This window comes from Chelmon rostratus, chromosome 3, assembly GCF_017976325.1.
Source record: "Chelmon rostratus isolate fCheRos1 chromosome 3, fCheRos1.pri, whole genome shotgun sequence".
NCBI classification, from domain to species: domain Eukaryota; kingdom Metazoa; phylum Chordata; class Actinopteri; order Chaetodontiformes; family Chaetodontidae; genus Chelmon; species Chelmon rostratus.
This window is the reverse complement of record NC_055660.1, coordinates 8852809-8877963: the sequence shown is the minus strand read 5'-3', so window position 1 is coordinate 8877963 and position 25155 is coordinate 8852809. Positions and strand designations below refer to the sequence as shown.

Genomic DNA, 25155 nt, shown 5'->3' with positions numbered 1-25155 from the left:
GTAAGTTTTCTGACAGCTTTCAGACACTGCAACTTTCTGATAACTACATGAACAAGGAGTGTTTTAGCTAGAATGTATTGTTTCGTGTCACAGTCGCAGCCTGCGGGTGTTCGGAGTGGGTCGGGTTCAGACGGGAGCGCTGTGATCTGGCACAGTCTCTGAACTTCACTGCGTCTCTTCCGTAGTTATGAAACTTTCGAGCGCACGTTTTGTAACCCAGGCGTCCTGACCAATCACGGCACGAGTTCGCCGCTCACGTGATGCCGTTTTTTATGTAACGAACGAGCTGTCTGTGAAAGTCCGTCGACTCCGCTGCTCAGGACCGCGGCAGCTGTAGGAATGCATAGGCACGATAACACGAGAAGGCCTGCATCGACGTAACATTTTCTTTTCTTTAGTTTTGACGCTGCGATGTCGCTCCAGCAGCAAGTGGAGGACGCGACGGAGGAGAAAGGCGGCTTCTTCATCGGCGCCGACTCGGACGCCTCAGAAGAAGAGGAGGGCCACCATGAACTTATACTACACAAAGCTAACGCTCTGGCATCGGAAAACTGCCTCAGAGAAGCCATTGACTGGTTTTCAGTGGCGATGCGTTATGGCCCCGTGCGACCCGAACAATTAAGCACTTTCGTGGACTGTATCCTCCGCAACTTCAAGAGGAAAGCGGCTGGGCCAGACGCACTCCCGGGCGAGAGTCGGGACGCCGGGGACAGTTCTTTGGACGATATGTTTGACTGTCCCAACTGTCATGACTTTTTAGGCGAACCTGTTACCATAGCTTGTGGACATTCGTATTGTAAAAGGTGTTTACAACGACGGCTGCTCTCCAAATGCAAGCTGTGCAGCGAAACCGTAACGGGCGAGGAGAAAGCGAATGTGATTATGTGCGGACTCTTAGACAAGTGGTTCCCGGACGAGCTGAAAAAGTCAAAAACACTATGTGAAGTGGACGAGCTGTGTAGAAGTAAACGTTACAAAGAGGCTGTGTCGCTAGCAACCGAAGTCATTCATCGTGGTAAGTGTTGTTAAGTTCACCTTACATCCATGTTTTCATGAGGGGATGCATGGCAGTGCGCATGCCCAGCGGAGATGACAAGAACATCATGTGTTCTTGAGACGTTATTTAATTAGCAAAGATTTGGTACTTTAATGTGATACTGTACTCGTTTTTGCTTGTCAGAGGATCCACAGGGGCTTAGTGGAGTGAGCTCTACTGACCAACATTTTGAAAACCGTTACAATCACCCTCATGTGTTTTGCTGCTTCCGCCCTCCTCCCATTGGCTGTAAGGTAACCATGTGCGTTCTGCTTACGAAATTCCATAAGCTGAGCATGCGCACTCGGTTGAAGTTGCATAAGGCAGGTCATGACACATATTGGGGTAGGTTTTGTAACTTATAAAGGGGGGAGGGCATTTATATTTTGTAATTGTTATGGGTGTTGCGAGCCACGGTTTCTTAGCTGTTTTAAATGGGACATGAAAGGGCTGTTCTTGGGTCAGTTCAGGAGGCAAGGCTAGTGGTGCAGACTAGACACTCAGACAGTGGGTTAGATTTGATAACAGATCCTAAAGTTATGCAATGTAGGGAGATGGCAGATGATTGGCAGTTAACATGCCTGTGTTCATGGAGGTTTGTGGTTGCAGGTGCAATTCTTAGTAATGGTTGTTTAAGTTGCATAAGTGAAGGGAATGAGAAGTTTTACTTTCACCAGTAACAGAAGTGGTCTGACGTGCCCTTGAGCAAGGAAAGAAATGCCCAACTGTACTTTTGGAGAAAACCTTAAGTTGGAAATTGTCTGCATGTTGACTGTGCAGCTCCTGGATAAAGAAATTAGTTAAGTGTTAGGGTTTTCATGGCCTGCCTTCCAGTGGAACTAGTAAGCAAAAGTACAAACTTAAATGACATGATGCATTGTGGGTATGACACTGAAATAGTCTAAACAACCTCTAAATCCCAAGTAACCTCAAACCATGCACTGGAAAAACCATGGTGACTCTCCTTTGATTTGGTTATTTTAGGCTATTGTAGTTTGGGGGTAATAAGCCTCTAATGACATTTTCATGTATTTATTTATTGTCATGATGTGGTTATTGGGAGTTTAGATTAGCAGCAGTTTGGATTCACGTCTGACCTCCCACACCCTGACTTGTGGCTTGTGGTCTGGAGGTCTGACAGTCTGGCTGGAAAAGAACCTGTTTGTGGGAGCTTACAGAGATGTCCATGGAATTTGGGTCAAATGATATAACACATGTAACCTTGCCGTGTTCCTGCTGCCCTCTGCTATTCAAACTTTATCAACAAGATATCTAGTGCCAGAACTAACCTAAACTGCTGCATTAGAAGAACCTGACTAATCCTTACACCAGTGGAATGCCTCGCCACAGAGTTAACAGTTAAACTGGAATTACGTGTCTCAACATTCATATCGTATGATTTTGTTTTCTTTTTCTACTTGTACATTCACTGAATGACAGGGCAACGTAAGACTGTAAAGATATAACGTCTCTTTGCAAAATGTGGATGCACAACCTGATGTGTCCCTACATTGTGTAACTCAGGTCGACCACAAATTCAATGAAACAAATCCCACTAGTAACCAGTTGGTTACAGTGCATGCTACATAAATGCATGCACATAAGTACTTTGGTTCTGGCTGGAGACCTTTGTTGCATGTCATGCCACTCTCTCTCCTCTTCTTTCCTATATGCTTCTTCACTGTAGACTTTCCATTAAAGGTGAAAATTGCAAAAATAACCTGAATAGAGAAAAAGGCAGTAATCCATGAGATTTAAGGTTTAATCGAGGATGACTGGTGGGGCATCTTCTGACAAAACTGTCACTTGACGTGGGGTCATATGGCACTTATTTAGTAATGTAGACAGACCCCCTTGCTTGTGACAGTGCTGGCCCTCAGTACTGCAGACAAGCTGAAAGGAAGGACTCAAACTTCCAAATATTCAGATGGTATCACGTCAAGACAAACCTACCTGTGGTCCTGTTCACATTAGCATCTGCCAAACATCAGTAAAATGAACTGAATCTCATGTGTCTCAATGAGAGGCAATGAATTGCTTGGATTGGTAGCGTGCCATGTGCTGAAAAATTGCGACTCAGTGAAGAAAATTAAATTGAACTTTTGACGGACTGCAGGTAAACGTAATCCACTAATAGAATCAATTTGCTGGTAATTTCTGCAGGATAGAGGCTTCAAAAGCATGAGACTTGCCCACAGTTGAGTAATGAAATTAATGCCAAATGCCTGATTTTTAACACAACCCAAATCTACCGCAATGAAATGGGCAGGTTTACACTTGATTATTAGCCCAATATATTCAGTCATTCAGAAATATTAAATCCACTAATCACATGCAGTTATGTCAGGCTTATGCAACTTTTTCTTTTGCATTGTTAGCAGAGAATTCAGCGACACAGTTAATACGTAATTTGTGTTTGCCATGCGTTGTGTAACGTATGACCTGCAGAATTTTAAAGCTTTCTGTCGAGGTAACTGCTACCTACCCCTGCATGTAGGAAAGGCTCCAAGTTTGCCCATTGTATTATCAACTATTAGTCAGTATGATAATGATAGTGTTACTTGTGCTGTGCTTCATGACATTAAGTTAACCCAAAATGTATTGATACCTGTTTAAATTTAAATGCTGTGCTTTCCAATAGTGAAGGAAAAGCTTTCAAAGATAAAACATTCCTTACAGTGAGTAAAGAATTTTCTCCCCCCTCTCCATCTCCTGCAGATCCAGGGACAACAGCGGCGGCGCGACTGTCTCGAGCGGAGGCCTACATGGCTCTCAAACAGTATCGTCTGGCTCTGGAGGACACAGAATTTTGTCCCGGGTCCAGTTCTTCCGCTGAAGTAGGTCACTGACACTGCAGTAATTTGTCATGCCATGCTACAGAACTTAAAGTTTGCATTAAAACTCTCTTCAATTTAGGCGTGTGGTCACCATTAGCATGACTTCTGATAAAAGGATAATCACTGTCACATGTGATCACACTAACTTCAATGCCAGGCATTCTGTTGGTGGTGTAAGGATGGTGGTATTGCCAGCTCTCACACCTGCCTTTACTTACTAGAGTCTGTGTGTGAGCATGTGTTCAATCTGGTATATCGGTCAACCGGCCATTACTAAGAAGAGGTGTATTTTAAGACTGCCAAAACCACAGACAGGGAACACCTCATTTGTTGTGTAATTGGATTATTACAGACACCAGATATACATAATATTTTTTATTCTTTCATTTGCTTTGTTATAGAGTGAAATTGTATTAGAATTAAGTTTTGGATGCATGTCTCGACAGCGGAATTGACTGAATCACAGCCACCCGAGTACTTTCTCTGTGGTGACCCTGTTTGTGTGTTTACAAGGCGTGTTTTTAGTGACCTGCTTTTTTAAGTATTGTATAAAGGCCTTTTCTGAGGTTAAATAAGTTACAAAAGACTATCATGACTGAAGAACGTTTTCTAGACCACAACTGAGAATGCAATGATTAAGGTCAAAGCCGTTATAAATATTACATCAGTAACAGGAGACTAAATGTCTGGGTTGAAGCTGAGGATATTTTCTGTTTGTGGTACAAAGAACACCATGCAAGCCCTTGTATAATTGGTCATAATACGTCGACTTATTCAATAGCATAGAAATACTGCATTTAGAAAGAGCGGCATCTCTCGCCTGTGTTTAAGAAGTTGATTATGTGTTCCATCTGTCTGTCTTGAAACAGTTCAGCATGATTTTGAATCCAGTGGTTTCTTAAGGTGCATGCATACATACATGAATGCTGTTGCAGAAGTGTGAATTCTGTCTTTCTGTCCTTCCTTCTCTGCTCTTTCAGGCTGTGTTTAGGAAAGCTATGGTGCTGCATGAGATGGGCCAAGTGGACGAGTCTCTCCAAGTATTCCTCCACTGCCTGTCTGTGGACGAAGACTTCCCCTGTGCTAAAAGACAAGTGGAAAAGGTGAGAGAACTTTGGAGAAAGAAGTTGTGATTTGTCTGCTGGCAGTGTGGGAAGAGAAAAAGTTTTCATCCTGAAGTCTGGCAGTGAGCTGCGTTCAGGTCAGTCATTGCTTATGCAAGTAGGGCTGGAGGAGCTAGCTAACTTGTACCATTGCTTCAAGGAATCTAGGTACACGAGTGTGTCCACTCCTTGACTCGAGAACACTGTGATCTTTCTGGCATTAAGCCATTTGTTCTGTTTTTGTAGTAAGCATCTGCTATTTACTGCATTGAGTTAATGGAACCTGCCTGTTTTCATGGCATGGATCTAAAAAACCCACCTAAACCTTACAGCTCAATAAACATTTTAACTGGAAACAAGGAGAAGCTGGTTTTATGGGTATCCTGATGACAGTACCCCCTGTATTGCTGTGTTTTTAATAGAGTTCACATTGTGCATTGTCTTCTATGTGGAGCACATGTGCTCTGAATGTGCAGACAGGGATAACTTCCAATGGTCATGTTATTCTGTTCATCTGTATGGATCTTAGTCAGTCGATACATATTTTTGGCATATTGTTTCACAGACAAAGGATCTGACAATGATATATAATCACATATTGTGATAACATACAGTTGAGAGTTAATAGGAAAACGAACATAATATAGAAATAGATCAAAATGTATACTGCCACTTTGTCAGCCATGACGGTTCTCCACTCTCTCTGTTAGGATAATCTGCTATGGAATTGCATAAGTTGTTAGTGGGTCAAGTCTTGTGACTCTGTAATGTCATTAGTACCACTACATAGACAGAACATAGAGTTGTAGTTACATAAGTGACACACAGTTAACTCACGTATGCAGTACTATATGCATTTTCAGAAAAACATAAAGGTTTATTGCCATTCTGTGATTAAACTTATTTCTATAGTTAATGCTGCTGAAGTTTTGTGTAATCATCTCTGAGTCATCATTGTATAAGGACGCATACGTCATCACATTACTCATCTTTAGTTTTCCCTTGGTATAAAGCATGTGAAATGATTGCAGCTGGTGAAGGTTGTTCGTTGTATTGACATCAAGACTGAATTCCTTCTCTCTGCTTTTAAAAGCGGCACGGCTCAGGCTCGACATCAATCTGCCACATTGTGGTAGACAGACTACGTGCATCAATTGATTGTCAAATCAAGTTTGTGTAAACCGTAATCACACTTAGAGTCTCAAAGGCCTTCCCAGTACCCTTATGAATGCAATTGAAAATGACAGCCTTCGTCCTTGTGGTAGTGCTAACTATACGTATGTTTAAAATGATCTGTAGAGCAGAGCCCAAAGTTCAGGCCCACAAGCTTGAACCTAACTGTGAATGTTTGATGGCTCTTTGATGGCTGCTGGGTCATATGCAGTTCAAAATGAGGTCATGCTAAAAGCTATTCTAGACAAGGCAGCTCTCTGAACAAAGTTTGCTTTCTCTTTTCGCCTCACATCGACCATGGACATTATCACGGCCAAGTTTTTTTGGATTTACACTATTGTGTAGTTAAATCTTTTGTCAATAACCCCTTTGTGCAGAGAGGACAAAAAGTCTATATTTCCCTCACGCACTGTGTAAAAATGTATTGTGTAAATCCAATTTTAGAGCACAATAAGGATTTTTTTCTCTGATGTCAAAACTTGTAAAAACCTATGTACAAAAAAAGTGCACTCAATGAATGAACAACTCATCTTCATGAAATCAGCGACTCAGATGTTTTTCTCATCTTGTGTTAGTCAAAATTTACTTTATGCCATGTACTACTTACGCCAACATCTGGTGCTTATATTATATTAGAATATTATAGGACACCAGCAACAAGACCAGACTTGACCCTCTTAATTATTTATGTAAAAAATGACAAATATGGACCCCATGATCAATGCTTGCATCAATTGACAGCCCTCATATTCATCTTACACGTGTAGATATCTGATTTCTCAGTCATAACTGTGTTAATTGCCTTTGGTGGTATTGACTTCAAATGATAATCCAAGTGGTTTTTGCAGATCCTGTGTGATATGCTGTCCCCGGCCGATGAGAACGTCAAGGTCGGCCTGAGGGAAACGACACAGAACGCGTCGCCTCACTTGCGCAGTAAAACCCTTGTGGCTGATGCACAAGCTCAACCACAGAGCCCGGTCCAAAGACAGCACCAGACCCGCGCCGCCTCGGCACACCACCATCTGGACAACCAGGAGGTACTAGCACACAGAATAATGATATCATCTAGTGCATAAGTGGATACACTGTTACCACATATGTTGAAAGAACCATCATCGTCTTCTCACCCCGCTGCCGTCTGTCATGATTCAGAAACGCTGGGAAAGCCTGGAGCGGCCCAGTCTGAGCCGAGCCCATTCGCTACGAATGCATGGCTCTAGTTGCGGTGAGGAGGGGCTGAAGAGAGTTTGCTCTGCTCCTCAGCTGGGGGACCAGGAGAAGGGGAGCCTGCTGAAGAGGAAATTGTCAGTGTCAGACACAGAACCATGTGTTGTTGACAGCGGAAGTAGCAAGTATAAAAAACAAGGTCAGCACCCAATCCAACCATTTTATTGCTTTCTGTTCCTCCACATTAAATCTCGTTTGCTTCTGTTGCATAAAATTGAGCTTAATTGGAGAATTCAATACAGACTTTTTACCAGAATAATATGCTGCTGTCTTCCTCTGTGTATGTCCTACCCTATCATTAATCCAAATTATTAGTAAGCACATTTTATGTCAACATACATAATGACCCACTTAGACTATATTTATGTCAGAGATGTTTAGAAGATTAATTGCTGAATGCTTTCTTCCATCTGGTTGACTTCAGGTGTGGCGAAAAGCTCCAAACAACAGGCTGCCAAAGAAAAAACCAGCAGACATATTCCCGAGGACCTGCTGGACCACAATGACTTCGAGTGCTCTCTCTGTCTGAGGTAAGGTCGCACACAAGTGGGCCACACGCACGTATTTACCATGAAGTTCACACGTCGGCTCATATTGTACACCTTTAAATGAGCAAACACTCAGAATAAAATTTACACCTCTATCAATACAGGTTGTTCTATGAGCCTGTGACTACACCATGTGGCCACACCTTCTGTAAAAACTGTGTGGAACGCTGCCTGGACCATACGCCCCAGTGTCCCCTCTGTAAAGAGAGCCTGAAAGAGGTAAGCAACCAGCTTGACATGTACTGAATCATCTTACTTGGCTAGCATCACGCAAATGGAAACGTGTTCCTTGCTTCCTGTTTCAATCATTCAACTCATATCCTGCTCTCTCCAGTATCTAGCACGCAGGAAGTACATGGTGACGACCGTCTTGGACACCCTGATCAAACAGCATCTCCGTGAAGAGCATGCAGAAAGAACGAAAACTCATTTGGAGGAGACCAGAGAGCTTTCCGAGTATGTATTTCTGCGTCTGGCCTGGTTGACTCAAATGTCGATCAGATGTTTCTGTATGCAGAGGGTTCAAAGAGGCTCAAGGAGTCTAATTTTTTTCTCTCCTTCTGTGCAGTCTGACGAAGAATGTGCCTATCTTTGTGTGTACCATGGCTTACCCCACCGTGCCTTGCCCCCTGCATGTCTTCGAGCCACGTTACCGCCTCATGATTCGCCGCTGCATGGACACAGGCACGCGCCAGTTTGGGATGTGCATTAATGATCCCCAGACAGGGTAAGCACGCAGCCACCAACACGTCAGTGAAATCCACGCTGATCTCAGAGGGATCACTGGATGTAGTACTGGCAAAGCTCAGTTGTATAAAAATAACCCATTCTGACCATCCCTGCAGGTTTGTAGATTATGGCTGCATGCTGACCATCAGGAGTGTCCACTTCCTCCCTGACGGACGATCAGTCGTGGACACCGTCGGTGGAAAACGCTTCCGGGTCCTGTCCCGAGGAATGAAGGATGGTTACAGTACTGCTGACATTGAGCATTTGGAGGACACCAGGGTAAGAGCCACAGTGACCGACATTTGACAGTGTTTTGTGTTTTTTTAATTATACTCAACCAAAATCTGATGTTTAAAATGTGAGGCCACCTTTCAAATCTACAGGCGTTGATTTTCATCTAAGTAGATCTGCATTGTTTTTTATGTTTTTTTAACATCTGCCAATTCTTTTCCAAGCAATGTATTTTTAAGTTTTAACAAAGACTTCTTTATTTACTCTTTTCTATTAGGTGGAGGACAGAGATGAGCTAGCGAGACTACAAGAGCTGCATGATGCCGTTTACGAGCAGGCCCGCGTCTGGTTCCAGAACCTTAAGATCCGCTTCCACAACCAGATCCTGCAGCACTTCGGACCAATGCCAGAACGAGAAGCTGACATCCAGGTAAACACCCAGCACGATTTAGTGATGTGCCAATTCCTGCCCATACGGGTTTATGTAACTATATGGACAACAGACTTTTGAGGAGCATGATCTTTAATCACACATCAGATATCTGACATTGCTGTACAGCAACTGTGCACTGATTTGCACTGATCTTTGAAATGTAGTTTGCCTTGAGTTTTTCCCTTTATTTCACATTACACACAAAAATATACAATTTGCTGATGTATTGGAGGGTTAAAATGAATGACTGGCTTTGACCTTGTTTGTAATACTGCATACAGTTACCAATGTGCAAGACTACAATGCAGAGCTTACAATTAGTGAACTGGAAAACGATACCCCGGCTCAATCAAACTTCTCTTGCGGGTCCCCAGAGTAGGAGCTAATATGAAAAACAGCATTTATGGTATCAGTAATTTAGAAGTGGTGTTATTTTTATATTGTTTGTCTAGCAGATCAGTTTGAAAATATATTCTACAGCAGTGAGTTGGCAGGGTCTGTTGAGAAAAAGAAGTCATTTGTTTAACTGCCTACATCCAGTACATGTGGTCGTCTCAACATCATCATCATCATCATTATTATTATTATTATTGTCAGACCCTGTATCAGCTGAGCTCTGCAAAAGCAGTCATTTTCTTCCACTTACTGCAGGGTCTGTAAAGCTGCAAGACACTCCAAATTGTTAGTCTAAAATTGGATCATCTCATGACACACTTGCCTTTTGGGGAAACCTGCATTACCATGGATCCACCTGCCTGAGAGGCCTTAATACCGGAACACAGTTGTTGTGTGTGCTCAGCTTTGGCTCCGGCTTGTAGCCCGCAGCGCTGACAGGGATTTAAAGCTCTGCTCTTAGGACAACCACAGGGCGGGGTCTATTGACAATATAGGCTAAAGAGCTTTATGGGTACTTCATGCCTAATCCTACCTGCCCTGTTGCGTCAGAAGAGTGTCATGAAGAGAATCCCCAACTCTACCACGTGCACACACACTGACAGCAAAGCACTGACCGTGATTTTTGATGCTGTTATCTAATTTCTGACACAGTAATTCTTGGGTTAATGTAATCTAAAAGGTAAAATGTAGTACAGAAAGAGTAAACCTCATTCACGTCAGACGTCACGACGTGTAAGGCACATTTTGGCTCAGGCTGGCTCAGGCTCTTTAACTCAAAGAAACCAGGATTTATCTCAGCTTATTAACTCGATGACGCAGACATGCATTCCTCCGGCAGGCTACCTTAAAAGTTTATTTATGTTTTAACTCACTACAATGCAAGTGGAGATGCTTGAGTAAGGAGCACATAGCTGAAGGCTTAGACTCTGAAGCAGAAATGTTGGTTAAATCTGTGATTCTAGTTTTTGTCCACTGGTTAGGTTGAGTGATTGAACAGTGAATGGATTTCATAACAGCTCTGACAAATCATTTCAAACAGGGCAGATAGGATAACAGTGAGGCTTTTGTCTGGTAAATGAATTTTATGAACAAGAATGTAGCAGCACAGAACTCTGAATGAGAGCTATGTAGGTATTGATCGTTGCCTGGGTCTTGTTTTCTTTCACTTGACTTTGATGCCCAGTCTCAGCTGTCTGATATTAGATACACATGATAGGAAAGATCAGGAGGTTTGGAGAATGTGGAAAAACTGATTCTCAAAACCAGAATTTTTCAAACAAACATTTCCCGTTCAGAAACCTTCTAGACGACGAACCGGCCCTCAGACGTCCTTAATGTGGCTCAAATAATCACTGAAATGATATTAGGGGTCTTGAGTATTATTTTTGGTTGTGAAAGCAAATGACTTATACTATTCCTCCTCTCTCCTAGGCTACTCCTAATGGTCCAGCGTGCTGCTGGTGGCTCCTGGCTGTTCTGCCAATCGACCCACGCTACCAGCTGTCTGTCCTCTCCATGACCAGCCTCAAAGAACGCCTGGTGAAGATCCAGCACATCCTCACATATCTGCAGAGCATCCCTAACAACTAGAGCTTCCTCTTATCCTCACCACAAACATTCAAGCAACCTTGAATCAACATCTCGACAATTTTTTTTTCTGTTCCCATCCAAATCCCTCAACTGTACATTTTGCAGTTCTTTGCATTAAGCCTACACAAGACCAGAGCAAAGCTGAAACATCCTTGAACTGTGGAACACTGAAACCGGAGATGTGGCCAAACCACCTCAGGGACTCTTCCAACGACGCACATCTGTGTGTGTCTATCAAAAATGATTAAAAGTATAACAAATGTCACAGCAACTGTTCTCATCGGCTCTCGTTCTTAATGCAGTTCATTTTCGTAGGAACTTCCCCGAATGAGCGTTTCTAAGATTTATGTTAATATGGAGGAGGGTGAGGTGTGTCTGGCAAAATAAATCCTAAATGCTGAAAGTCCAAAAAGTGATCGCAAGACGTGGTTTGGAGGAACCACTGACAAGAGATTTGTGCAAAACCAAGTGCAACTAGAGGCTGGTGTATGTGTACCAGACACTGACAGAAGTATCATCTCTTCTGAGCATCGCATTTTCTTTTTCTCTCTCCCCCACATTCTTACCATGAACAACTTCCGTCGCTGCCTCTATGTTGTGGCAAAGGACCTACCTGTTGAAAGAATGAGACGATCTGTGTTTCTTCCCATCGTTTTCCACTCTGAGTTTCTTCCAAATTATCACGCAGAGATGGGCCATTTTATCTCTCTTAACAGTGGGCCAGATGGCCTGAAATCTCATCTTGATTCTATGCTTTTCAAACGCTTTTTCCTCCTGTCACAGTTAAACTTAAGTTGTATGCGCTCTTCCAACGTCTTTGTTTGTCATGGACCTTTGGAGATCCTGCTGGAGTGAGGAAGAAGTAGTTCTTGTATTAGTTGTCTCTCCTCTAAACCAAAAGATTCAGCTACCCAGTGAATTAACTTAAAACTGAATTAATTTATAAGAAAGAGTTTGTAAAATGTGTACATTCTGAACGTGTGTGTGTGTGTATGAGAAATTCTAAGGGGGTCTTGCAGTATTCTGACAAATCAAGACAAGACAAAAAACGCATGTTTACAGCCAATGGGTTAGCATTATTCTTCATTCAAAGCTGCTCTGTGTCTGCTTGGAGGAGAGAGGACTGTACTGCAGTGCTTCAGTCGGGACTGCATTTGCCTTACACCATTTTGCATTGTGATTTGAATAACACGATGTGTTGGTTTGGTTACCATTCCTTTTTGCCATTCTACGAAGTATGTTTTCATTGTGTTCTTTCCCCATCTCAGTTAGTGTATAATGTGTATAAAAAAAAAGAAAACTCAAGTCAAGGCTGTCATATGTAAACCATCTGTAAAAAGGCTTTTTGGACAGATCTTGCTTTTTGCTCAGATGTTTTAAGTTATCAATTTGAATAATAAATGCACTTCTTTTTTCAACTGAAGTGTCCACTATTTTACCAGTTAATGGAAGATTTTGAGCAATCTGTGGCAGCATCCTGGGGCTTTTACCTCACAGCAGGGACCTCACTTAAAAGCCCCATGAGCATTGGCTCCAAATCAGATAACCAAGTATTTCTTGACAGTGTTGAATATTCATGAGTAATTAAAGCAATCGCCTCACAGTTGTATGCCTCTGCTAACCAGTCAAGCTGCAGTTAACATCCATGTCTGCCCAGACTCGTATGTTTTGTGAGGTCACACAGGATTGTATGGGTGTAATTTTATCAGATTTGGTTGACAGTTACCAAACATACCACAAACAGACAGTCTGATTGGTGATTTATGTGTAAAATAAATGTATATTTACTGCAGTTCACCATGAACCAGAAGTTAAAATGCAAGGGTCTGAGAAATCAGTGGGCAAAGAGAATCAATCTTGCCTCGTTATGGAGCCCTGAGGAGTCAAAACACTTCTCAACCACAAGGGGGCGACAGTGCAGCATTATTGTTACATCTAGTTTAGTGTTTCATAACTCACCCTTTACCCTCTGCACTTACTCAACTTTTATTAGGAAAATATAAACAGATCTCTTTGTCTCTATTATGTTTTTACAATCTGGCATTTCGAATACGTAATGATGCAGAAAAAGCAGGAAGAAGAAGACGCGTTCACAAGTTGGTGTACAGTTCCTGAATCCAGTGTTGTCCGCTCCGTCTTCTTCCATCAGAGGTCATCTTGCAGAAAGCATCATAACAAACTCTGCAGAGCGAGACAGAGACAGCAGCAGATCCAGCGATAAGGACTTATGACACTCTAATATCATAAATGGAAGGCATGGGATACAGCCACATCATTATCAGCCCACATGAAACTGCACTGGAAAGTAACACAGCTCACGGTGTGATATAATGACAAAATGTTTCCATTATCACCAAGTTAATGAAAAATTGAGGCGTTTCTGAGGTGAAATGTCAAAGAAAAAAAGGAGAGTGGATACAGGATCATTATAGTTAAAAATTTAAACATGACAGTTTTATTTTTTCCTGTTGTTGAGTGAGATAGAGTACAGGGCTGGTCTTCTGGACAGGTATTAGCCCCTGTCTTAGATTTAAAAAGGTTAACTGCTCCAATATGTCGACTGCCAGTTACCAGGCTCTGTTCATCTCTCCTCATAATTGGTAATCACTTTGATTACCACTTGTTTTCAGCTCAGTGTATCCATTATTGTAGATTCACTTGTCAATCAACGCAGCTATTGACATGTGCTGTCAATGAAACCTGGCACAAGATGGCTTGAGGCAGGTTTCGCTAAATCCATCAATCACATCCCATTGACTTCCTCAAGTGCTTTGCTCTGAAAGACGTCTCATTGTAGATGAGAATCTATTGATTGACTGAGTACTAAAGCTTAATTCCAGATTAACCCACTAACATTGTCTCTTGGGGTACTCCTCTAACCATTTTCTATTGTAAACCGAGTGGAACAGCAGCTCAATCCTAGCACCTGAGTTTGACGTGCCACCTGGATGTTCAGAATGATCTTCTCGCTTCTGCCACAGATGCTTGTTTTCTGCCCACGTGGTTAAGATGGACAGATCTAGCGCGGCCACGGGGGCTAATTGATGATAATGAGGAGCACCTGCTTATTGATCCCCTCCGAGACTGACACGACTATTCATATGTTCCCAATAATTGTAATTGATTGGATTGCTGAGAAAAGACAAACAGGATCACACCTCTAAGCCCTTTGTCAGCTGCAGCCTATGAGCTCACTAGCATGCATGTCGTGTTGATGGCACCTGCACATGTGCACATGGATGTGTGTGTTTGTGCATGTGCATTTCATTGTGTGCCTCTGTATTGTTTATTTTCTTTCACGGAAACACATGGTAATGACATTTCTGCAGTGTCCTTGAGCCGTCCAACAGCGTATGTTCTTTGTGAAACATGTGACAGCTGTCCAGGCATGTCTATTGATTGGCTTAATGCACTACTGATTAGATTGGATTGGCCCCTCCAGCCAACCCACCTTGACTTAACCATCCTTCTTTTCCCACCTCACCCTTTTCCCACCTCATGTCTTACACATTTCCCCCTTCTGTCCCCTTCATCCTCAGCCCATTCCAACCGAATTCAATGACCCGTCTGCTTTGTCCTCTCTAGTTCGCTCTTCCCTCCTGTACATCAGCGGACCCCGACCTTTTTAAGTCTGATCAGCTCAAGTAGCCCCTTCATTGAGGCCACGTCTGTCATGGTCCAGTGGTTCTGAAGAAAGGATAATAAACTGCAAAATGCTAGCTGTTGCAACTGGATTAGCAGAAAGATGTTACATTTTTTTAACCTAATTGCTGTTAGCTAACTAGTTCACCAGTTTCTGTGTTACTTTTAGCTTAGAGCTAACTACTTCAGCTGTTTATTACATTTAGTTGACCATTTCAACTATCTTTTCATTACTTTTAGCCAATTCAACTGTTTTCCCATTACTTTTACCTTATTATTTCAACTACTTCAAACTAGCTATTTAACTATAGGCCCACATAATTTTTAGCCAACTATTTGAACTGTTTAGCTTCCAGTTTCAACTTTATCCATTACCTTTAGCTAACAGCTAGCTATGTAACTGGACAATACTATTAGTGATAAGCTTTATCAATACTTCTAGATTACCAATTCAACTCTTTATCCAATACTTTTAGCTAACTATGCACTATTTCAACTTTTTTACTGGCACCTTTAGCTGACTGTTTCAACTGTTTATCCTTACTTTTAGCTAACAATTATCTATTTCAACTGTTTTTCTTTTACCTTTGGCTAACTATTGCAACTGTTTTCCCATTACTTTTAGTTATCTATTAACTATTTCAACTGTTTTCCTGTTACCTTTAGCAGACTATTTTAACTGTTTGTCTATTACTTTTAGCCTTTTCAATTGTTTTCCCATTACCTTTGGCCAACGATGAATTATTTCAACTGTTTTCCTGTTACCTTTAGCTGATTAGTTAACTGTTTTCCAATGCTTTTAGTTAGCTACTTAACTATAAATTACTTTTAACTCGTTAAACTCTTTAACAATACATTTACCTTACTATTTCAACTGTTTATACAGTAACTTTTTCAATAGTTGATCCATTAGCTAACTATTTCAACTGCTCCACAACATGAATTATTTCATCCTTGACTTTGAGTTAACTATCTCAACTTCTCTGCTTGCTCGCTAATTCACACAGTGCAACTGACTCAGGATGAGCTGCTTGCTGGTTATTTGGAATTTAATAAAGATCAACATCACACTCATTTGTAATCCTATTTAGCTGTTAACTTTCCTCCACCAAATATGTAGATTTATTTTAATCAAATCAGATTTAATTCATTTAGTTGAATTTGGTGGGGAATTAGTTGGTCTTTCCATGCATCACCATACTGGTGAAGGCTACAGGTGCCTGTGGTTGGGACACGCTACTGTATGCCACCCACCTTCCTGTCTAATTGTTTAATCTGTGCATTTTATTAATTGCTTTAATGCCCTCTCACGGCAGTGAGTCCCCACCCGCTCACCGTCAAAGTCGATGTTGCCGTCTTTGTTGAGGTCAATGTCGGCGAGGATCTCTTCCAGCTCTCCTTTCTTCAGCTTCTCCCCCAGGAGGGTCTTCATGCCCTCCTTCAGCTCATCAAGCGTGATCTTTCCATCGCCGTCGCAGTCAAACTTCGCCGTGTACGGTCAGTGGAGATAAAGGAGGCGGGCACGTGAACGTGCAGTGAGTGAGGAGAGACAAATAAGGAGATCACAGGTGAAGAGGATAAGATCATTTAAACGTGATTACATTTACAGTATTCGTTCCAACATGGTTGCATGAGGTCCCTGGAAGTCTGAAAACAGCTTGCGTCTACAGATGGGGCAATGCTGACTCATGAGGTGTGAAGTGAAGTGAGAAAGACTTCTGAAGTGACTATGAGCTGTATGAGCTGAAAATTTATTCGTGTTTGTTCAGACTTTGCTGCAAAGTTGCAGAAGTTTCTGTTCAGAAGCAGCAGAGTTGCGAGCTAATTCATTATTCTTGACAAATGGATTGAAATGTCAGCGCATGTGAATTTCTTGCTGTGACGGCATCAGGACTTTGACGATGACTCACTAGCGATGAAGAAACTCCAGATCGCAGCAATGGAGGATGCGACTTCAATATGTCTGACTTTTCATCAGAGCAGCATACACTTTTAAAACCTTTCATGCAGGGGAATGATGCTTTTGGTGGCTTGCCTCCTGGCTTTGATAAAATCTTGATCTGTAAAGTGGCCACACTGGTTCAGGAAGAGATTGTTTGAGATAGAAATGTTGGTACACAGCTCGCTGTAACACCAGAGCAGATCAGCATCAGTCAAGGGTGGGTTATTTAACTGACGCTGCTGTGACAGCTGAATTCCTCCCATGCTTTTCATAGGAGCCAAAAGTAGTCAAACTAAATGCATGAGGCTAAATTTTAAATATCGATACATTAATCCCAGTAGCATACGGTGCACTCCAATATGTTGTCAGCTATAATCATGAAGAGCGCATTATCAGCGCATCTGTTTTGCAGTGACCGTTAAAAACCATCACGCTGTGATGTACTAAATGGATGAACCCAGGTGTGTGAAGCTGTGCTTGTAAATAACTTGATCAGCTCATTTGTTTTGCTTGGTCAGGCTACGTCACACCAGGGCTTGGCTTTGGTGGGCGATCAATGCAGCACTTGTGCAGCTGACTCTGTATTGACATCGAAGAGAGCGATGCAATAGATATTTCCTCCAAACCAATGAGGCACCACAAAATGTCAAATAAAATAGGCATGTCTAATGAGCACAAATCAACAAGTGAGACAATATACAGCAGAAAACGTGGCTCTTTGGACGGCGGGGACTGGGCTTCACTAAAACATCATCAATATGAATATTTTCCCTTTGCCATAAACATTTCTTCTGCATTCAGAGCCAGCTCCCTTTCTTCCCCTGGACTTGTTTACAAGTAAGAGTCATGCACTCTCGGCTCTCTCTGGGGAAAGGTCCTGTTGCACACTTCAAACTACTGTCATAGCACCAGGCCCCTTTCACTCGCTTGAAGTCAGACTTTTTTCAGAGTTTCTAGCCGGGGGACTTACTTACCTGTTTGAAGGCACAGCGGAGCTCCTTCAACCCGACCATATGAGCCGTCTCAGCCAGCATCCTCGGCCCCATTAGCTCACAGAAATCGTCAAAGTCTACATGGCCGCCCCCTGCAGAAAGACAGAAGGACACACACATCAGGTAGATGCAGACACACGCATGTACAGGTTGACTAGTACCAAGCAATAACCTCCATGCCTACCTGGAGTGTCCATGCTTGACATGTGGATTCATGCATTAAGCACAAGGATGTCAGAGGATAGTGGAACATACATTAGGTCTATAGTGGAAGAAGTATTCAAATCTTACACTAAAACCTGTATTCATCATTTTTGGGGGGGTTCAACAAGCTTTGCAAAGTCATTTTGGTAAACATGCTTCTTTTTTTGCCCATGCAGGAGACACAAGACAACAGAAGCATTAATTTGGAGTGTTTCTGGTAGCACGATCTGATATCGCCATGTTGGTGTTGTTCCTACATCATAATTATGTTGCTCCAGGACCATCATTGCACTGACCGATCACACTGCTGTGATGTCAAAACTTTGCGACTTGGGCGAAAGAGACTGGAAAAATACGCACATGGGAGAAGTTAGCCTTTCTAACACGAGGCTAACATTGTGAAAACGTCTTTTTTAACCCAAACCGTGATCTTTTAACTGTTAACTAAGTCTTAATAGAACAAGTCGACAATATAAGATTAAGTTCCACGAACCCCACAATACCAACGCGGTGATGTCAGATAAACTGTTTCATACAACAAATATTCACTGTCCTTTTAGCTCTGTTTTTGGTCTCCACAGATTACAGAGAGAAATATCTGTATCTTTAGCTGCTTAATGACGCTCTGTGTCCATCAGCTAATTGCAAACTTTGTCTCTTTTCAGAACAGACTGAACAGGTCAGGTTAGTTGGGTTTTCAAGTAAACCAAGCCAGTGAAGTTGCAAGTCATAAAAACCAAACATAGTTGAAAGATGTTAAGTTTCTGCGGGTTCATCACTGAGTTATCCCTTTGACATTGGGCTACATGTAGTAATACAAGTTTATAGGAAAATATTGATTGGAAAATTTTGGGTTAAAGTAGCAATACCACAACTCAGCCACAAAGCTTTTAATTAAGCATTAACTTGTGAGCAGCAAACTACTGTAGTAGTACCACTAAATACTTTTAGGTTCATGTATGAGGGCATCAACATACACCAAAAGGAATACTCCTTGGGTGGTTGAAGAGTCTGGAAATCCTCTAACGACATCAATTCAAGGTCAGAACAGGGGGGCTTCGCCCAGCAATTTAAATGTGACAATCCAACAGTCATGCCCACGTCACACAGTGATTGGCCGTGTGTGAGGAGCTGAGAAAGTAAAGGGTTTGAGTATAGCCTTGCATTAAGAAGGTAACATAACCTTTGCACACTGTCTGCACTAATTTTATATATAAAAAAATAATGTTCATTTTTTGTTCATTCATTTTTTCAGGAATTCTTCAAGTAGGTAGTGCATGGTCTGAGCTGCTGACAATAACTTATCTTTAACATGTAAACGCACTGCCAGTGAGGTAGCTATTGCTGCAAATAAACGGAGTGGAAAAAATCTGCAATATTTTCCTCTAAATTGTAGCACCTAATGGAAATATTCAAAGTATAAACATCAGTACAAGCACTGAACCTCAGTATTGTACTTAAATACAGTACTTAAGCAAAGGTAGTAGTATTGCACCTGGTCTTAATCCCAAGAGGTCTGTGAAAAGTTTATGAATGCCCTCATGCATGGAGACAGTCAGCTATGTGCTCATTATGCTTCTTCCAAACATCTTAGAAGCAGCTTTGTTTTGTTCGATCCCCATGGTAATTATCAAAGCAGAAGGACACAATGGGAAGGCTCATGTTATTAGTTGAACAAAAGACCGGCTTATTTGATAGTGTAGACCAATAAGCCTGGCCTGTTTTCATTATCTGAGCCTTGGTCGATGTAAAGACTACTTCAATAAAGCCATGTGGTCATTTAGTGGTTCAGAAAATCTAATCAGTGCACAGAGCATCAGGACTGTTGAGGATGAAAACCAAAGTACGGGAAAAACTCTGCCTGCGTGGAAAGCACTTTTAATGGTGCTGAATCATGAAACTCTTGAACTGTCACGTACTGATTACAACAGCAGCTGAAGGGTCCTGAAATAAAAGACCATTAATCTATGATTTTTGAGTTAGCAAAAGATTTTCATACTTGCCTCAAGGTGCAGTATATTTTTTGGCTGACTGGCTTTACCCTTGTGGAGCAGCAGTCTGTGGGGGTTTCCTGACACCGCCTTGAAGAATTTCTGTGCCTTAACTGGGTCAGTCTGTAATCATGGAGTAGAAAAATTCTCCCAAAAGTCTTAGGAGATTATTATTATTTTTTTAATTGATAATGCAACGCTAGTTATATAAAAAAGAGTGAATTTCATGGTATTAATGGCTCTATAGGGATTACGCTACAGAGATTAAGTGTCTGAAGCTCATTCTACCTTATGGGTCAAATTAAGGCGTCACTGAACACATGAATAATTCATATTATACAGTATGAAACATAAAGTATGAAATGTTGTATCTCTTACCACATCCCTGATGTTCTGAATTGTTCTCTTATAGTTTGGCTTTGAGGTGGTGTTTTTCTGCACAGTTTGAAGCTTCACACATTGTTTATCTGCCTGTTCCGGCTTCACACTGAACTTCTCGTGCGTAAATTTTATACTTCAGACGCCATTTTTATGCCATGACATTGCACCAAGTGGTAAAGTCGCAAAGAAATGTGAATCATTTCAAAACTATTTCCCCTATAATTCAGCATGATGTGTTTTTTAGGGCTCAGCACTTAACCTTAAACAATTTTTTACAATGGTGCACATCAGTTGGGGACATTTAGAAGATGTTTATGCAAGGCTAATGCAGCAATGGCTCTCTCGATCCTGGTGCTCACGATCCTAGCTGTTGTTGTATTCTAACCATCTAATCAGGAAATTATTTACACCTGGGAGCCCAGGTGAGTCTAATTAAGCTGCTGGTTGCACAGAAGCAACCTGCACTCCAGTCCCAGAGGATCAGAGCTGAGAAACATCACTGCACTGTGTCCAATGTGATGTTTTGTGGCCAAACATTTACACTGTGGATTGTGGAAGTCCAATATTTTTCCCATTACTAGTGTTATTGTTCTGGGGCTCAACACGATGTTAAGTGTGTGTTAACTGAGCCTGAGTTTAGCTTATTTCTTAAAGCAGGCATTATATAATACACAATAAATATAAAAGCCCTTGTTATCAACAACAGTGTACATTACACACCTGGTTAAAGGGTTGGTTCGGCCACATACAAGATATACAAATTAAAGAATAGAATCATTGATCTCTAATGGTGTCTTGCCAGGTTTGGTTTCATTCGCCTACATTTTGAGTTATCTGTGTCTTTTTGCCTCCACACCAATACAATAGAGGTGATTTATTTTGTTTTTGTGGTGCATACAGCATAAAACAATGACAAGATGTTCAGCAGCAGCGCCCAAAAACAATGTCCTCAATACTCTGGATTATCCACAGAGCATTTTGCCAAAAGTTAACAGAAAGACTATTCCATAAGCAGAAAACTGTCTGCAAAGATAGATTATCATTAGGAAAATGTAAAACAATGTTTGGTGACATGATGGTTTCAAAAGTAAAAAGTCCATCTCCATCACATTTAGTCATCTCGTTACAGGAAAACTAAATAATTATATGTATTTTGAATGTGTTGTAAATCATTTTTATTACTGAAAGGAAGAAAGGGTGTTTGGGGAAATATCAGAAACACTCCTTTTTCTCTTTGTGGGCTGGAAGGGCGTCAGTGTCTGATTGACAGCAGCTGGCAAGCTGAGCTCTGGGTCTGAACACCAGCAGGGTAACTAAACAAAAGTTGCCCAGTAGCCTTCAAGTCACGGCCAGAGAATTCTTTTTAAAGAAGCGGTTTTGAAAATTAAGGACTAAACCAACATCTAAATGGACCAAAGAGGCATTTGCAGGTAGGTTCACATTTTGTTCAATGTGCTGCAGCTGAGCAGCTCTTTAGGTAACGAGCCTGCAAACTGGCATTAGCAGAGCACTTCTCCCGGTGAATGAAACAAGCTAAAGTGCAGGATGTTGCTGCTTTGAGTGGCTGCACAGAAACAAGCTCTCATCCACACAGACAGATATGATATTCTGATTTGTTGTTGTAAGAACTGTAGTTGAACTGAGAAAAGTTGCGACTTAATGCATAAGAATTCAAATTTTAATTTGTTAGGAAGTCAGTGTGCTGTTTCTACTTTGAAAGGAAATATCACGTTGCTCAAATGGCACACACAAACATCCAAAAATGCTTCTGCATAATGCATGTGTCTCAGCCCTGTGTGTCCATTCAAAGTTTATGTAAAATCTTGGCATACGCTCATAGGTTTGTTCAGATTTACTGGCCTTGCTCTGACACTAAGTAGGCGTTACATGGACCGGTTCTCCAGGCTGATGCCATGAATCAATGCGATGATGATTCACCTTAAACTTTGAATACTTACCACACACAGATTCATACCTGATCATTCAGAGAAAACAGCGAACACATCATCGTTAAGAGGAGAGAGAGGAGAGTTCAATCTCAGCTAAACATACATTCTTCATGCAGACTCACTCTCACACACCTGCGCACCTGCCGTGTGAGATGTGAGCCATTAATCAGTCTGCTAAAACGTCATGAATGTCCCCAACTTCAAAGACAAACACCAGTTCCTCGCGGGCTCATGGGGAAGAACGTGCACGTACCGTATACGAGCCCACGTGTTCGTGCGGCGCAGGCAGGTGCATTACTCACACACTCACGCCTGCTCACTTCGAAAAGACCCATCAATCATGCACACATGCTTTAACCACTGAGGAAGAAATGAGAGCCGCACACACACACACACACATAACCAGACAGATGAATACACACATTTCATCTTGATTTGCTGGATGATCTCGATGAGCTCCATCTCTGTAGGCATGTAGCCCATGGTCCTCATGCAGTCTGCGATGTCTTTGTAATGGATGAAGCCATCTGCATCGTAGTCAAATTCCTTAAAGGCCTCCTGCAGCTCTGACAGACAGACAGACAAATTACAGCGCTGGCAACAAACCGTAAAGTAGGGTAGAATATTTTTTCCCAAGAGTCAAACACACACACACAGAGTGCACAGACACTAATAGTTACACTTCGAACAAAGTTGTAACTTATCTGTAAGTTGTTCACTTCAGCAGACAGAACTACAGCTAGCTCTTAAGAGCAGCAGCTTATGTTATTTTAATTGATTTTGTGGCTCTGAGTCACTGAAAAACATGTCCAGGCGGTCTGAGCCTTCAGGCATTTCCATGAATCATGAAGACGAGCAAGTGAAACAGGAGAACATATCAATGCAACTGATGAAGCTGTGCAATTGGCGTGCAATTTATCATGTGTTTGCATCTTAATTGCACCAACAGCATCTTACCATCCAACTCCTCTGGCATCAGCTCTCTCTCCTGTGAAGCAGAGAAGGGAAAAAAAACAACAAACAAACAGTAGAAATAATTACAAGACAGCATCGCAGAACGGGATGTAAAATCAGGGTTGCTTTAAAACAGCAAAGTCTCCTGAGAAATACCCCAGTGATAATCTGTTTTTGACTACCAAATTAGAATAACATGCATATCATGTCAACAGTGCTGCATGCTGACAGCGAACTCTAATGGGATTTCACCCAGCGACATGTCTTTCTAATTTGCAAAATGACACAATAGCGCACACTCACTGCATGCACGCACGCGCACATGCACGCACGTACACTCTGCATCTGTAGCATCCTGAGGGAGACGCAGCATAAGCTCAGTCCGTGTGCATACAAATACACACCCACGCACGAGCATGTGTCAGTGAGCTGCACAGTGTCGTGAAGAAACAAAGATACACGTGAAGACGGACACGGATACACACACACACGTACACTCTTGCCTACACAGACACAAGACATATGATTTGCATATAGCCTTGTGTGTGAAACATTCAGTATTCTCTGCCTTGTTTTGACATTTGCTCGGGGTGATCTCTCCCTCTCTTTCTCCCTCTTTCTCTTGCCTTTTCATGTGCTTTCAGAAAAGTTGAGCCACAGCAAGAAGAAAACCTCCACATACATAGACAGTCATTAGAAATAATGGATCTCACTGAAATGTATGTGTGCGGTATGTTAATATATTCCAATGGTTGCAGACAATTTTGATAAAAGCACATTATAATTTGGCCATCAGTTGCAAAACCGTACAAATGTGTGCCCTCAGGCAAGAAATACACTTGAAATCTTCAGTTTGCTGGCCATAAATGTGCTCATGTTGGAGCAAAAAACACCACATTCATCAATCCTTGAAACAATGTTCTAATTAGCATATTTGAAAACGTGTATGGACTCGAATCTACATATGTAAAGCCAAAGACCACAAAATGAAATTAATCATCCTTAAAAACCAATGAGACATTGTGTCTTTTGCCAGATGCCTTTTTTAAAAACCATGTTTGTGCCAGCATCATCTTGACTCTAGGGCTTGCCAACAATGTGCATCTCAACACAGAAACTTCAGCACGTCCACAGGGGAAGCAGGAAACATGCAAACGCAGTCATCTTCGTATACAACAGCTGAGGCTGACATATGGAGATACTGCTTAGCACAAAGACGACACAAGCCCGAGGATGCCTATAAGTTCAAAGACACAAGACTGACACACCATCTTACAAAAGCTCTCATTATTGTGAGCGCAAAAGCGCGCAGATTTGCTGTGGGCTTGTTTTTCCTCACTTTCATGCAGCAAGGAAAAATACTGAGGCTCAATAGAATTCAAAAACTGAGATAAAGTAGAGGTGGAAGAAACAAATTGTATCTGTCCATGTAGAGAACTGGTATTTTCCTCTGATATTTCTTTTACGTCAGACTGTTATTCCACTGTATTTCAGAGGGAAATGTTGCCCTTTTTACCTCATCACATCTGATTGCTTCAGCTACAACTTTTCTGAAGTTTTATGTGGAAAACTTAGAATAAAGCCCCCAAAATACGTTGCATTGCTCGCATATCATTTGGAGGAACAGTGAATGTTAAGATACTTTGAATGCATCAGCTTCACGTTCTAAAGAATAAGTGTTTTACCTTTGATCCCTAAGTCTATTTAATGCTAATGCTCAGCGTCTATGCTTTTACATCTTTATGTAGGACCTTTGCTTTTAATCAGGTGTGTGCATTTCTGTTTTTTTTATTT

At 41.7% G+C, this 25155-nt stretch overlaps 2 protein-coding genes across 2 annotated transcripts in view; one reads left to right on the top strand and one right to left on the bottom strand.

Moving 5' to 3' along the window:
* The first annotated feature begins 275 nt into the window (after positions 1–275).
* lonrf1l (LON peptidase N-terminal domain and ring finger 1, like) lies at positions 276–12724 on the top strand. The gene is made up of 12 exons (XM_041933164.1): positions 276–1015; positions 3755–3873; positions 4854–4976; positions 6998–7189; positions 7305–7518; positions 7804–7909; positions 8032–8146; positions 8262–8383; positions 8496–8654; positions 8773–8935; positions 9165–9317; positions 11148–12724. The coding sequence occupies exons 1-12, from the start codon at positions 412–414 to the stop codon at positions 11304–11306; spliced, it is 2229 nt and encodes a 742-aa protein (XP_041789098.1). The 5' UTR covers positions 276–411; the 3' UTR covers positions 11307–12724.
* A 524-nt stretch (positions 12725–13248) lies between these two features.
* Positions 13249–25155, bottom strand: part of cabp4 (calcium binding protein 4) — a 28965-nt gene continuing 17058 nt past the window's right edge. Inside the window, exons 5-9 of the mRNA XM_041933165.1 lie at positions 23365–23395; positions 22830–22973; positions 17865–17974; positions 16284–16431; positions 13249–13487 (exon numbers count right to left, since the gene is read on the bottom strand). Coding sequence (XP_041789099.1) covers positions 13459–13487; positions 16284–16431; positions 17865–17974; positions 22830–22973; positions 23365–23395 — 462 coding nt within the window. The 3' untranslated portion in view covers positions 13249–13458. The remainder of the gene's footprint in view (positions 13488–16283; positions 16432–17864; positions 17975–22829; positions 22974–23364; positions 23396–25155) is intronic.

Bases quoted from the DNA above. Each gene is read 5' to 3' on its own strand.
- lonrf1l (XM_041933164.1), top strand. From the start codon at position 412: ATGTCGCTCCAGCAGCAAGTGGAGGACGCGACGGAGGAGAAAGGCGGC. The intron at 7,910-8,031 runs GTAAGGTCGCAC...CTATCAATACAG, and splicing joins GAGTGCTCTCTCTGTCTGAG to GTTGTTCTATGAGCCTGTGA. The intron at 9,318-11,147 runs GTAAACACCCAG...CCTCTCTCCTAG, and splicing joins AACGAGAAGCTGACATCCAG to GCTACTCCTAATGGTCCAGC.